The sequence below is a fragment of the Phalaenopsis equestris genome, unplaced genomic scaffold, assembly GCF_001263595.1.
Source record: "Phalaenopsis equestris unplaced genomic scaffold, ASM126359v1 Scaffold001084, whole genome shotgun sequence".
Classification (NCBI taxonomy): Eukaryota; Viridiplantae; Streptophyta; class Magnoliopsida; order Asparagales; family Orchidaceae; genus Phalaenopsis; species Phalaenopsis equestris.
Window position 1 is genome coordinate 293,068 of NW_018165523.1, and position 14,523 is coordinate 307,590.

The 14,523-nt window shown below is 32.3% G+C and overlaps 1 protein-coding gene across 1 annotated transcript in view; it reads left to right on the forward strand.

The window, feature by feature from the left end:
* The window catches only part of LOC110033071 (ATP-dependent DNA helicase Q-like 5), a 125,641-nt gene extending 122,734 nt beyond the window's left edge, over positions 1-2,907 (forward strand). The window contains exons 20-21 of the mRNA XM_020736932.1: positions 2,330-2,433; positions 2,626-2,907. Coding sequence (XP_020592591.1) covers positions 2,330-2,417 — 88 coding nt within the window. The 3' untranslated portion in view covers positions 2,418-2,433; positions 2,626-2,907. The remainder of the gene's footprint in view (positions 1-2,329; positions 2,434-2,625) is intronic.
* The last annotated feature ends 11,616 nt before the right edge of the window (positions 2,908-14,523 follow it).

Genomic DNA, 14,523 nt, shown 5'->3' on the forward strand with positions numbered 1-14,523 from the left:
ATATCTGTGTGTGTGTGTGTGTGTGTGGGCGCGCGCGCGCTTGCGTGTGTTGGAAAGAGAAGTCGGTGACGTGTGCAAGCGAAGAGAATTTTGTGTAACTGAGTTTTATTAAGGTATTTTAATTAACTACGTTATTTTATTATATATTTATACATTTTATGTGCTAATTATATAAAATTAGTTTAAATAAAAGAGGGTAATTTCATATTAACAATTTTTATGAATTAATTTTAGTGATTTTAATTTATCTGAGAGTTGAATTAAAGTTTGATAGAGAGGCTAAAGTGCTAGTACAATAAAGGGATTAGTATTTTAGAGATGTATCAAGAAAAATGTGAGTAATTGTTTTTTATGCAACAAATTAATATTTTGTTAGATGAATATTTACTTTATTAAATATTTTAAAACAAAAATCTCATTTTCGGCTGACATTTTGAAAGTTTGAAATAGTATTACAAATGGGAGGAAAATGACGGACATATTAAAGTATATTTTTAAAGTATTTTAATTGATTGAAGTGTCAAAAAAGTATTTAAGTCGTACAAGATTACCCCCATATAGTACTGACAGACATGTTAAAAAAAATAATAAAGGTGTATCTTCGGGTGCAATTTTGAGGGTATCTTCGTGTACATTTTTTAAGGTGCATATGGATACAATTTTTTAGGGTACTTTCAGGTATATTTTTAAGTATACCTTCAGGAATGACAATAATTCTGTTATAACTTTTAAAAAGGTTAAAAATAATAAATATTTAATGTGAAATCGGAAGGGATAAATTTAATATGAAAGTTTAAAATTTAATAAAGAAATGAATTGCATTTTCTTTTGTCATTCATGCATAGCTTTGACATAATAATTTAATGCATATTCAATTATAGCTATCTATTAAGTCAACCTTGCAGTTGAAATTAATGTTTTCTTTCTGGCAAGCAAATGTCATAGGTTATTATGTCTGACAGGCGCGATTTAGATTACAGGAGGATGACCACTGTTGCTACGTATTATGGTTGTAGCTTATTTGTACTATTTGCTTTCATATTATGATTATATTGTTTAGTGTTCGTTAGAAATGTTGTCTACAGATTATTTAGTTTTTGTATGTATTGATTTTTATATGTTGCACATTTTGGATTATTAGTGGTTCTTTTATATATTGAGAGTTTTCTAAAAACTATGTGTAATAAGATTGTAATATTAAAACCATCCGACCGCAGTTTCTAACTTAGTTAACTCTAAACTATCAGGCTGGGTCGTTACATTTTTAGAGATCCATCTTTTATATATAGCTTTCGACAACAACAACCATAAGAGGAAAGCATATAGATAAAGCACCAATCTTGAAATCACCATACTTTTCATAGCATAACACCCCGCTAATGTGAGAAGGCATAGAAATTTTGAGGACAAAAAATTTCCAATTCTTAACCGAACTCACTGAAATACCATAGCTAACTTAATGCATGGGAATATTTTGGGAACAAAAACCCCTCAGCAAATAACAGGAAATATGCTACGAGCAACTTTGCTCTTACCTGTATTGAAATTAACCAAGAAAAATGTGTGACAATGAAATTCAACTATAGGCAATAATGTGGCTGCAAGAGTTCCATTTTCAAAAGAAATTAAATGACATTATAGGCATAATTGAATTAATAATGCAATGATGCCATTACTACCCCAACACTGATTTACTAGTAGGGTTGTGAACTAGGACTTAAGGTAAGATCCATAAATTCTAAATTGGCTTTTGGCTCAGATCACTGTAATGAGACGACAAATGCTCCATTGCTTGATTCAGGTTGATCATGGAGTAATATGGTCTAGATTGGATTGAAATGTATAAATATATATTTTTTTATAGTAAACATAATTGAATTTATGTATTTATGCACATTTGGACTTATGAACCTATATATGTTTGTGTGTGTATGATCATTAGACTAAGAGTTTGTCTAATGAGAAAATATTTTGGAATCTGAATCAAATCAAGTATGTGTTAATCAAGTCACTTAGCCATGGCAGACTCTGTATCAAAATTTATAATTGCATTTGGGTTGGCTTGAGCTCGATTGTGTTGATTTTGGGCTGGTGTTAGATTAATTTTGGAGATTGAATCATTTGAAGTTCTACTTTGTGGTGCATGTTTATTGATAGAACATGTACCACTAGTTGTTCTAATTGGTTGCTGACAACATTTTATAAATTCATCATTTCTGTATGTTAGATCTTGATTCGAAGTATGATTATAATTTTTTTAACTTTTTTTAACAATAAAATCAGACCCTTAAAGGTTGAGCTTTTTTTCATTGATATTTCTGTTTGGCAGGGGACGCTATACACACACGGATTTTTTAGTTGTCATGAAGGCTGCAACATTGGAGCTAATGGATTTCCTTGAGAGGGGTGAAACCTAAACTTTTTATTTGTTTGGTATGTAATTTTTTTCAACTATGATGTTTTGCTCGGTGCCAGCTGTAATCAATATCATGTGCTAACAAATAATGTAGAGATAGGGATGAATCGAATAATTTATTAACACTTTTATCCTTGATTAAAGTAACTCTATTTATTTTTATTTCCATTTCTGAAGCACTAATTCCTGTTGTTTTCTAACCTTTGCAGTAAACTGGTGTTCCATAACCATGTGATCATAGGGATCTTCGAGTTGAAAGTATGAACTTCTTTGTGTCTATAGAAAGCGGTGGTTTTCTTCCCTGCAAGCTTTGTGATGACCACAATTAGTTTGGCTTATTTATCTTTTAAAGTATCATTCTAACTCTGGTGCAATTTATTAGAGTTTCTATCTATTGGGGGCAGTTCAACATGTCCTTTGTTTATTATTATGGAACTGATGAATTGAAATCCTTTGCTTAACCACAAAATCCGAAAGAATGCACCTTCTCATTTGAGTTATGGATGAGAAAATGAACAGAAAGGGGAAACTTTTTTCTTAACGCAATATATGCATCTTCTTTAGAGTTCATTCCTAGTCTCTACTAAAGTATCACTTCTCTTTGTATCGCACCATAACTTTTGTGGTGATACAAATTGAATTCATTATTGTCTACTTTATCATTCAAATATAAATCAGGCAAGTGGCATCGTTCCCAAAGCATCCTTTGATTCAGTGATGCCGCCATCCCAGGCAATTGTTGGAACCAGGGGAGCGTGGAAGATGGAGAAAGGCAAGTTACCATTTAATTATATTATGAGTATATTTGCACAAGTGCTACAGTTGCCTCTTCATCCTGATAGTCTGGTGCAACAAATGTCTTTGTTGTTTGCTTTATTGCTGTTAACTCTTTTGACTGTTCATTGGATGACTTGGATGCAGTAATCAGAAGGGACCCAAATAATTGGAAGAAAAACTTTGCCGACATTTGTGATCTACTTAGGAGAATTCATTGCTGGTAGTTTAAACCAAAGAGGTAGGATAGGTGGGACCTCGCTAGGATCAAAGCCTGAACATCTTATGCAGCATTAACCAAAGTAAGGCTTAGGTGGGGGAGGGGGGACAGGTGGTGAGCCTATATTAAGGGTTAGTGAGGTTAGTGCTAATCGAACTAACATATTTGGAAGACATTGTTTGCCCACTATTTTTTGGCCGTATTTGCCTATTTTTGTGCGGAATGTTAAAGTTAGGGTGAGGGATTTTAAAGTTTGTTTTTTTTTTTTTTTTTTTTTTTTTGGTTAAAAGAGCATTATTCGGCACTTTACATATTTCATCAAAAAAAGAATTACAAAAGAAGGAAAATGACCTAACTAACACTCACATACAACTCACGCAAAATAATGAACATCTAAAGGTCCTCTTCCCACAGAAAAATAAATTACATCACATACACCCAAAACAACAACAACAAAACAAGAACAAACAAAATAGAATTAACAAATATCATTCAAGGCTAGTCTCAAAAGATCTCGAATAAACTTGAAAACCAGAGCACCATGTAGTTTCAATCTAGCCTTAGTCATCCAATGAGCAACCATATTCCTCTCTCTCTCTTGATATGAGTCCAATAAATTACCAAGTGTTTAACAAATCAAGAATTCTTCATTTGAATGTTAACACTCCAATGATGATCCTCTTTCAATCTGCAATACTTTCATAATATCAAAGAATCTGTTTCGAAAATAATAAATTTCAAGCCACATTTTTGAGCCACCTGAAGACCAAAAACCAAAGCATCAACCTCAGCAACCAAGGGGGAGACAAGAAAAACACCAGCCGAAAACTAGCTTATAATAGAACCAAAATATTCTCCGCAAACTCCACCAACACTAGCACAAGTACTTTTACATCATCCATTAATGTTTATTTTTATGAAAAGTGCACGATTTACTCCAAGGCACCAAAGAAAACACTTTAGTATTAATAATAATAAGTAAAGGTAATTGTTGCAGTAAAACCCGCATTTTACCATTATTCTTCATAGTAGTAGACAACAATTGTAGCCCTTTCAACATATAAGAAAAAATCAAGCGAAAAAATCAAGCTAAAAGTATGAGTATGATGCACATTAGGAACCACATTATTAAATTTAGCATTATTCCTAGCAATCCATATAAACCAAAGAGTAATAGCAGGTACAACAGTGAAGAAAACATGACCATTCTTTCTCCGTTTAGTGAAGATATTAGAAATATTAGTAAACTGCATCAAATTTAATTGCAGTTTCATAAAAACCTTTATCCAAACGTCAGCAGCAAATTTGCATTCGACAAAAATATGAGCATTGGTTTTCTCAAGATTTCTGCAAAGCACTCTGCAAGAAAGAAGCTGCAAACCTTTTACTTTAAGTAAATCTTCAGTAGGAATGATATTATGAAATATTCTCCAAATAAAGAAAGAAATTGAAGGCTTGACTCAAGGGTTCCAATTCCAACTAAGATCCAACCCCTGAAAGGATTGAAATGATTTAACAAAGCTTTTGGAACACGAATCCCCTATATTTCCTTTAATCTTAAGCACAATAATTTTATCACTGATAATAGGAATCGATGCAATGAATTTAGCATCAGCACAGTGAACCAACTTCCGAAGTTCTCTGAAGCACCAACTATTTTCAAATAAAAAATCATTAACTTTGATATCAATCTCAACAGGACCACCATACAAGTCTACTAAAGCACCCTTACCAGTCCAGTCATCATACCAAAAGGAACAGGCCCCTTTGCCAATGTCCCAACAAATTAAGTCCTCAGTGTTTCTGGCAACCTTTAACATCTCACGCCAAATAAAAGAGTCTTTCTTATTAACAGTAATAGAAAGAGGATGTATATTAGAATAATATTTACTATGTATAAAGAAGCCCAAATGGAATTATTCATTCTGAATCTATACCATAATTTCATGTAATTAATTTTGATAGAACCAGATAAGCTTCTAAAACCCAGAACCCCTTTGCCAATGGGCTTGCAAAGCTTGTTCCAACTTCTCCAATGTACCTTAGAATTGCCTTTGCCTTCCCACAAAAATTTATTAAAAAGATTTTCAATTTTTTTTAATAAACCCCATAGGCATATTCATCACTTTCAAAGAATATAGAGGGAGAGAATTAAGCACACTCTTAAGAAGAGTGATGCGCCCACCAAAAGAAAGAAATTTATTCTCCCAGGACAAAATCCTATTCTTGATTTTGTCAAACAGAGAGCATTACAATTTTTGCCCTTATTCTAAGTAAATCCCAAATAGGTCAAAGGTAACATAGCCTTATTGTATCCAGTAAAATCCATAATCCAATCTTTCTTAGCAACCGTAACTTTCTTAGAACAATAGAAAAAGCACTTTGAAGTATTAAAAATCAAGCAAGATATAGTTTGAAACTAAATAATCTCATCCCATAGTTAATGCGTAATATTTCTTAAAAATCTTAATTTGATAGTTAAAGATCATGATTCACACATTAAATGATAACATAAATATATAATCTTTCCATAAGGAGAAAAATATTTTAGATTGTTAAGTATGATTAATTTCTTAACTTTCGGAAAATGCTTTACTATGATGAAATAGCTTTAGAGAACCCGTAATGGAATAGCAACATTGTACTTAGGGGTGTAAACGAGCCTAACACGAGTGAGTCCAAGCTCAGCTCGTTCGAGCTCAAAAAGTGTGTTCGTGTTAGGCTCATTTCTTTTAACGAGCCGAACATGGTTTGTTCACGAACAAAGAGTCGTTTTGATAACTCTAATCACGTAGCCATAAGATGCTATTAAATGTTGGGGCAAGATTTAAAAATTATTGTTTATATTAAAACCTTATTTTAATCTAATTTAAAAAATTTTTATTCTATTTTCTTAATTAATACTCTTAATTGATTATAAATCTTCGTATCCTTGTAGTCAATTAATTTTTTTAAAAATACTACTTGTCAATATATATATATATATAAATAATTGATGAGTATTATTTCATGCCAAAATAAGCCAAACATGAACGAACAAATTTTTATTCGTGTTCTGCTCATTAACTTAGCGAATGAGCCGAATATAAGCTTCTTAAAGCCGAGCACGGGCTATTCACGAGAGCCCTAATTTTACTTATTGTTTATGACTACGATGGTTTGTTCAGAACTGTAACCAAGGGTCTAATTGGGTAAACTAAATTGCATGGTTCGGACCCTTATTATGCTTGGGCGTTTCTTCACTCGACAATGCTAAAGGGCAAATCTGCCCATTAACTCTTTGAGCACAACAGGTTAATTTTATAATGTTTCTTTGTCGGCCTAGCGGGAGCGCATAAACAGGGTATTTTAATTAAAAAATATATATGAAAACAGACCGAACATCAAATAATAAAAAAATTTAAAAAAAGTTGAAGGGCAGATTGGGATCAATTTTTGTTTTTTCTTTTAAGTATTTGAAAATAAAAGCACATGAATTAAATAGAACAATATAATTTGTTCAACTGTTTTTTATTTTATTTCTGTTTTTTTTTTTTTGAAAAAATACGTTTTCAAAAAATTCAAAACAGAAAAAACATATTTTTACTGTTTTTGAAACACCTTAAAGTGACCCATCTCTACACACATTATAAACAAGCTGTGAGAAAATGCAAGTTGCTGCCGGCTTGTTCGAAATTGTTCGTGTTCGAAATCGGTTCGTGTTCAACCCGATTTAAATATTCGTGTTCGTGTTTGACTCAAAATTGACTCGTTAAAATTAAACTGAAAAAATAGAAGTAAAGTGTTGGATTCGAACCTAAATCAAATGTATGCAAAATAAGACGCATTACCATTTTACCAAAAAAACATTTATGATTTAAACTTAGATATAAATATATATAAAATATTATTATATAAATAATATGAGTAATATATTTTTATATACATAATTATATATATATATATATATATTTATTTCGAGTTAAAATGAGCCGAACACAACCGAAAAAAGAGTTGTTCGTGTTCAACTCGTTTATAATTCGAGCATTTAAAACTTGTTTGTGTTTGGGTCTTTTACCTAACTAATGAGCCCAACATGAGCTGTTCGCGAACAACGAGCTTTTTTGACAACCTACCCGCCACCTATTGACTGACGCACACCTCTGGCAGCCACACGTTGTCGGCCGCTCGTTACACGTTACTCGTTTCTATGCAAGCCGTGATCGTTGCCGCCTGCCATTGGCAGTCACCGACGCTCATTGCCTGCGGCTCGACAACCTCTGCCGCTCGACATCCTCACCCGCTCACCCGCTCACCCGCTCGTTGCTTGTTGTCGCCGCTGCCCCCTTTTGATCGTTGTCGCTCACTGCCACCTGCCGTCGTTGCCGGCCCCAATCGCCATTGCCCACTATCCACTTCCCAAAGGCCACCTATTACCTCTCGCCCCTCTCTTGCTGCTCGCCGCCCTTTGTACAAATAATGATAGGTGTAGGGTGGAGCAAGGAAGATGTCTTGTACGCAATGGGGCAGCGGAGGAGTGTCGCATGGACCCAACCATTTGATTAAAAAAAAAAAAAAAGACAATTCTATTTATGAAAATAAAAAATACCAACAAAAAATGTTTTATATTTTTTTATTTTTAAAAACACATAAATCATAGCATCACCAATTGGGGTTGTCGATCGTATCATCATTGGAATTTTTTATCACAAAGAAACTTTTACTAATATTTATTTCTTCAATTGGGTTGAATCAGATGATATAATAAATGTAAAAAATTATTAAATATAATTTTAAAAATAAAAGATAATATGATAAGACAAATACAAAATATAAAAAAAACAAATAAAATACAATCACAATTATTTAAGTTTCTAAAATAAATAAATAGTAATTCAAATCGTTTACTGTTTTTATAATAGCGCGTTGAGCCATAAAACTCTCTTCCCTAAGAGCGGGCGGCCTTAATCCCAAACATGCATTTTAATATTCCTATAAAAAACTCCACAGACCCGAGAAAATATTAGGTCAGGTCCGGAGTCCAATAAGAAGCCACGTGTAAAGTTGAGCCATCACAATACATTGTGATTAGTCTACTTTACACGTGTTGCCCTCTATTGGACTCCGGATGCAAACGGAATCTTAACCTAATTTTTTCTCTCACAGACCCCCTCCTCTCTATCTCTCTCTCTCTATAAAGTAAGAATGAGGAGAAAAATGTAATATCGCGGTGTGTTTTTTTGGTTAAAATCGCGGCTCAATTTGTTTTTAGTGTTCTGATGACAAAAATGGTTCATTATATGATTCGGATAGGGCTAGACCAGCCACCGGTTCGTTGCAGACCGGCTGGTTTGGTATTGTTTTCTAATCCTTGATTTTAAAACATACTATATGATTCTTATATATTTACATATCTAACACCTACGCTTTCACAGGAAATCACTTTTTATGCACTTTTTAAAGTACCAAGGTATTACATGTAAGAATTGTGTGGCATGCATGTAAAATTCTCTAAAAATAAAAGGGATAAGTTCAAAGTCATTTGACTTTTGAATGAGATAGGCGGAGAAATATGCAATTGTCAATCACAACTCAAATATGTTGATTTTTTTTTTTGGTTCACAGGAAAGCCCAGGAATATTAAAAAAGCAGTCTAATGGCGAAAATTTATGAGAAATTGTAAGTTCTACGTGTTATATTTGATTATTGTTCTCTTCACAAATTATTTTATCAGTTTCTCTCTTGATTGGAAGTCAAAATAATTGTCAAGAACAATCAGAAGTACTTTTAAGAGCTCTTACGATGCGTGAGTAAAAAATGACCACTTACAATGCATGAGTAGAGTGGATAAGGTTAGTAAGTGATTTATTATTTTGCGTTTGGTTTAAACCACAGAACATATTAGTTCAGTTTTTTATAGATAAAGTCGAATAGTTTATAACCTTAATTAGGGTAATCTGATTTAGAATTCTTTTCAATAGCTTGTGTCTTAGCATTAAAGGATTACAATAGTAAGTTCCAAAAAATGAAAGCATGTAATATGATCTTGTTACACTATGATGCTAAGAAGATGAAATGATAGAAATAATGCTTTGTAATCAAAAGAACACAATGAAGAGAAAGGCACATGATGCAACTTATGCTAAAAAATGATTACTAATCTACGAAAACATGTCAAACATAAAAGATGAATTGGCTAGCCTAAATTGCTAATAATGAATGTGGAATTCAATGGATGAGTATGTCAAAGAGGAAAACCAACTTTTTGGCAACAATACAAAATGAGTAAGGTTTAGAAATAATCAGCAATAACCAAATGGCTATTAGGACCTATTTATTTGTGCAACAAAAATTACACAAAATTCCATTACAATTAACTCACTATAGCCATTAATAAAATAAAAATATTGCAAAACGAGTACAAAATAATGTTGACATAAGAAAGAAACAAGATGTAAGAAGTAAAGAAATGCAAATCAATTGGAGTAGTAACTGATGAGAGAGAAAGTGAATCTAATGCCAAAATATCAAGAGTAATAATAATGATTTCACTAATTATAATGTGCCAAATATAGAAAGAAACTATGTCTCATACTCGCACAAAGAAAAAATGCTCACTCTAAGTTGAAAAAGCATAAATATGGATATTATTATAAAAAATTTCATGAACAATTTCAAATGAAGAACCTAGATAAACACTCCTTGATATGAGTCATAATTGGTGGCACTTTTTTGTTGGGAGCCACCATAGATCTCAAAAGACTTCATCTAAATGATCAAATACGACATTCAAAAAAGATATTTATTATCCCTAAAGATAGAAATATTAGCTTAGAATGGATCTTATCATTTTGATGAAGAAAATCATTGGAATTTATGGATCTATGGAACCAGGATTCTTCCCTTATCTTGTAGGTGGAAGATAATGTTTAATTAATTCGAGGGTCTTGTTTCTACAAGGGCAAACCCTCGTAGTTAATTACATCTTTCTAGTTGTAATCCCTATAAAACCTCTCAATTAACATTTTAAGTCAAGTTGGCAGTGATCTAGCTTTCATGATTTGAGGGTCTAAATTGAAAAAAAAAGTTTCAAGAGATGAGACTTATGTTCCAGTGATGACATGTTATGGAAAAGGCCCATGATATTGAATAGATTTGATTTTAAGAGTGTCATTGAAGGAACTGACGATGAATTTAAACTGTTCAGATGAGTTGAAAAGATAAATGATGGATATAGGATTTGACTGACATGGATAATTGAAAACCCTAGACTAAGGATAGAGTCAGATAGGAAAGGATTCTAGACAATTGAAAATTTGAAAAACACTGGTATCCATCGACTATGACTAGCATCATAACCCAAAATTCCCTTGAAATGCCAAACCATGGAGTATTCATAGTTTCAAAGCAGTCTAAGTTATCTTTGTTAGTAATCATGGTTTACTTCGCTCGATGATATTCCCTCTATTGGATAGGTTTTTTGTTTTGCATGTCCTAGTCCTTAGCACTAACTAGGTACCAAAAGCAACCTAGGCTTTTGTATTCAGACTAACCAATGGTAGTTGTGTGACCCTCGGTTCGGTGTTAAGTTAGATAACCTAAGATTTGTGTCGAATCTATCTTAGGTTTCATTTTCGCTCCTTATTTTGGTGTGTTTTAAATGTTTATTTAAAGTTCAATATTTGCATTAAAGTTTTATTTGACTCCTAGGTTTTTTGAGTCATGTTAAGAAATCAGAGTTTTTTGATTTTTTTTTTTTATTTTATTTGAGATTTGGTTTCTTTTAACGTTTACAAAGAAAATTGGGGAGTTCTCATCATGAAATACATGACATATAAGTTTTTAAACATGAAATACCTAACATGCTTAAAATATATTACTTTTATTTGCACATTTAATGCAAATTTTTAATGATATTGCACTTTAATAAAATTATTTTTGATGTTTTTGGTTGTAGGTACACTAAATGGAGCAAATGGAATGCAAATGAAACAAATTGGAGTCAAATGGAGCAAAAAGGCTAATGTTGATCTGTCACTTATGCATCAGAATTTGGCGACTAGGCGACCACAATAGAGAGCCTAGCGCCTAGGCATTAGAGCTGGTTATCTAGAATATCCATTGAACACAAACAAAGTTTGAAGAGCTGCTTGAAGAAACTCTTGGGGATTTTGATAGCTCTATTTAAAGATACTTCTAGAGATAAAAAGGAGACTTTTGGAAGAGAAAAAGGCGGTCTTCTGTAAAGAACTGGATTCTTCTTAGAGAGGAGAAAGTCTTGGAGGCTTGCTTGGTCTTTGAGGAGAAGAGGAGAAGGGAGAGATATCTTCTTCACTATAGTTCTAAGTAAATTTGGAGTGGATATCGTAAGAAGAGTAAGTGATTCAAAGGAACTACAAGGATTGCTTGAGAAGAAGTTCAAAGATAAGTTGTGTACTTTATTTTATTTTTACTCAGTCTAGTCTCGTAAACTTTTATTTATATATAAATGCATTTGTTGTTGTTTCTTCTCTATTAGATCTGAGTAGTTTCCTTTGTCTTTCTCCCTGCAATGACGAATAATTATGTGTAGGAATGTAGTTTAGTAGAAGTGCTTTATAATTCCTTAAATTCTGATGATTCAAACTCTATGCTTAATTTACTTATGGATCTCACCAATTGATTTTTTAAAATCTATTGTAAAACATAGTGACCCGAAATGGGCTATGTTCCGACATTGTAAGAATCACATTTAGCCTCATGTATGAGAATGTAGTTCCTGAGGTTAAGTACAAATAAATATAGAAATAAATTTTGATGAGCGTAGAATTGGAGATTTTAGGGTGACAAACTAAAATCCTTAATTTGGTTGAGATGTTTGGAAACTAAAGCAAGATGTTAGCCCTCAGGTGAGGGGAAGTGAGAACTCTAAAGTGAGACTTAGTATCTTCCCAGCCTAACCACGGGTTTAGGGACCAAACTCTGTATTAGTGATCCCAATCTTTTATGATAGTACTATAAAGTATGTGATTATATTCTCAATTTTTCTTATATTTCGTACTTTGCAACAACACAAAAAACTTGATTTCGAAGCAAATAAGAGTGCAATTATTATATTTAAATATAGTATACAATGCAAGTACACGTATAATTATCAAGTAATATAGGATTTTTTGTTCAAGCCCCGAATATCTAACCTACATGGAAAATTTCAATATGTTAATAAGTCAAAAGAAATTATATAATAAATTCTACTTTACAAAATATTCTTACTCAAACTACAGATGGTATAATAGGAATGAAAGTTTAATTATTTTTGCTAATTTTTTATAATTGCAAATAAAGTAAACAACTTCTTTTTGATAATTTTGATAATTGAAAATAAAATAAACAACTAACTAAAATTAACTAGATTTTTGTAAGATGAAAGCAATATAAATAAAATATCTTTTTCCTTATCATGAATTAGTAACTAGTATAATAATTCTGTTGTGGATGTATTTAAATTGTGTTGTGTCAAATATGAGCTATACTATTCTTTACCCTTACCAGAGATGCTATAAAAAATATTGACTAATCTAATATTTGAATAGTCCTGAAGACGGGCTAGGTATGGATGATACTAGCTCTCACTCTAAAGTTCCCTCTTCTCGCTCCACCTGGAGGCTAACTTCTCATATCTAAACCTAAAACAATAGACCAAATTGGTTGGCTTTAGCCTATTAGTTTGAAGACCTCAAACTCTATACCTTTCAAAGTTTATTACCCTATTTGGTTGCGCTCAACCATATGAATTACATTTTTATTCATACAATCTCATGTGCTTCTACCATTAGTTAGCTGAGACAATACCATCACAGATCTTACATGTTCTCACAACAAATATTAAAATCTTAAATAACATCTTAATTGGTCAAATGAAGTACAAAGATTAAATCATCACAATTTATTCCAACATTATAGATCAATACTTCACACAACTTCTTTAAAACACTTAATTACTCATCATTTTAAGAAAAAATATAAAGAAAACTGCTCAGAATTCATGAAGAAAACACAACAAAATTAAGTTTAAAAATAGAAATCATGTAAGAACACAAGAAGTCTAAATTAAAACCAAATGTAGTTACAAAGATAAAAACTTATCTCAAATTCCTCTCCACCAAACTTTTGAAGTTCCTTTGAATCTTTTCATTTCTCTTACAATCCTCTATAAGTTTTCTCGCCCAACCCTAGAGGGTTAAAATTTCTCTCTCTCTCCTCTAACATTTTCTAATCTATTCTCTAAAAGTACCCCCTAACTCAATCCAAGTCCTTCTTTTTATAGTTTTCCAAAAGGTGCTTTGGTGTCTCTTCAAAATGTGTCCACATTCAATGAATCTTCCAAGAGGCAAGCCTCTTTTCAATAGGCTATTTCAACCTATTTTCGTGCCCATTAACTGTAATTCACGTTTTTACCAAGAGTTGGTTCAAATACCCCTTCAAAATTTGTCCAAAATTCATTAAATTTTCATCATAACTAACTTTTGCATGTAAGCGCAAGGTCTTCGACGCTTAAGCATGGCCTTTTCTATTTACCGGTGCTTAAGCATTAGTCGTGGGTGCTTAGGAGGCACGGTTCATTTTCACACCTTCATTTTTGCTCCAAATTTAATCCTTTTTTCACTCCTTTCACCATATTTCATCCATTTAATTGTACCTTAAAGAAAAACATAAAAATATCTTTTATTAAAGCGCAATATCTCAAAAATAGGTATAATATGTGTACCTAAATGCTATATGTTTTAGGTGTATCACTTAACACATAAATTCTTGGCAAAGTATTTTCCACCTTAAAACATTGCTATGCTTAGAAATGATCTCACATCTTTTTATCAGTTTGAAGGGCAATCAATATACAAGGCTTGGTAGCACTTTTAAGAACTTTGTAGGAAGTGCCCACATCATTCTTTGCCCGATTGACTGATAATTCAAACATTTTCTAATGGGTTAGTAGGACCTCTTAGATTTATTATTGATGTTGCTGCTGGTGGATCATTAATGCCAAAAAATTTTGATGAAGCATATTCTTTAATTGAAGAAATAGCTACGAATAATTTTTAATGGCCTTCTAAAAGAGTAAATCCTAAAAGAATAGCCAATGTTCATGATTCTG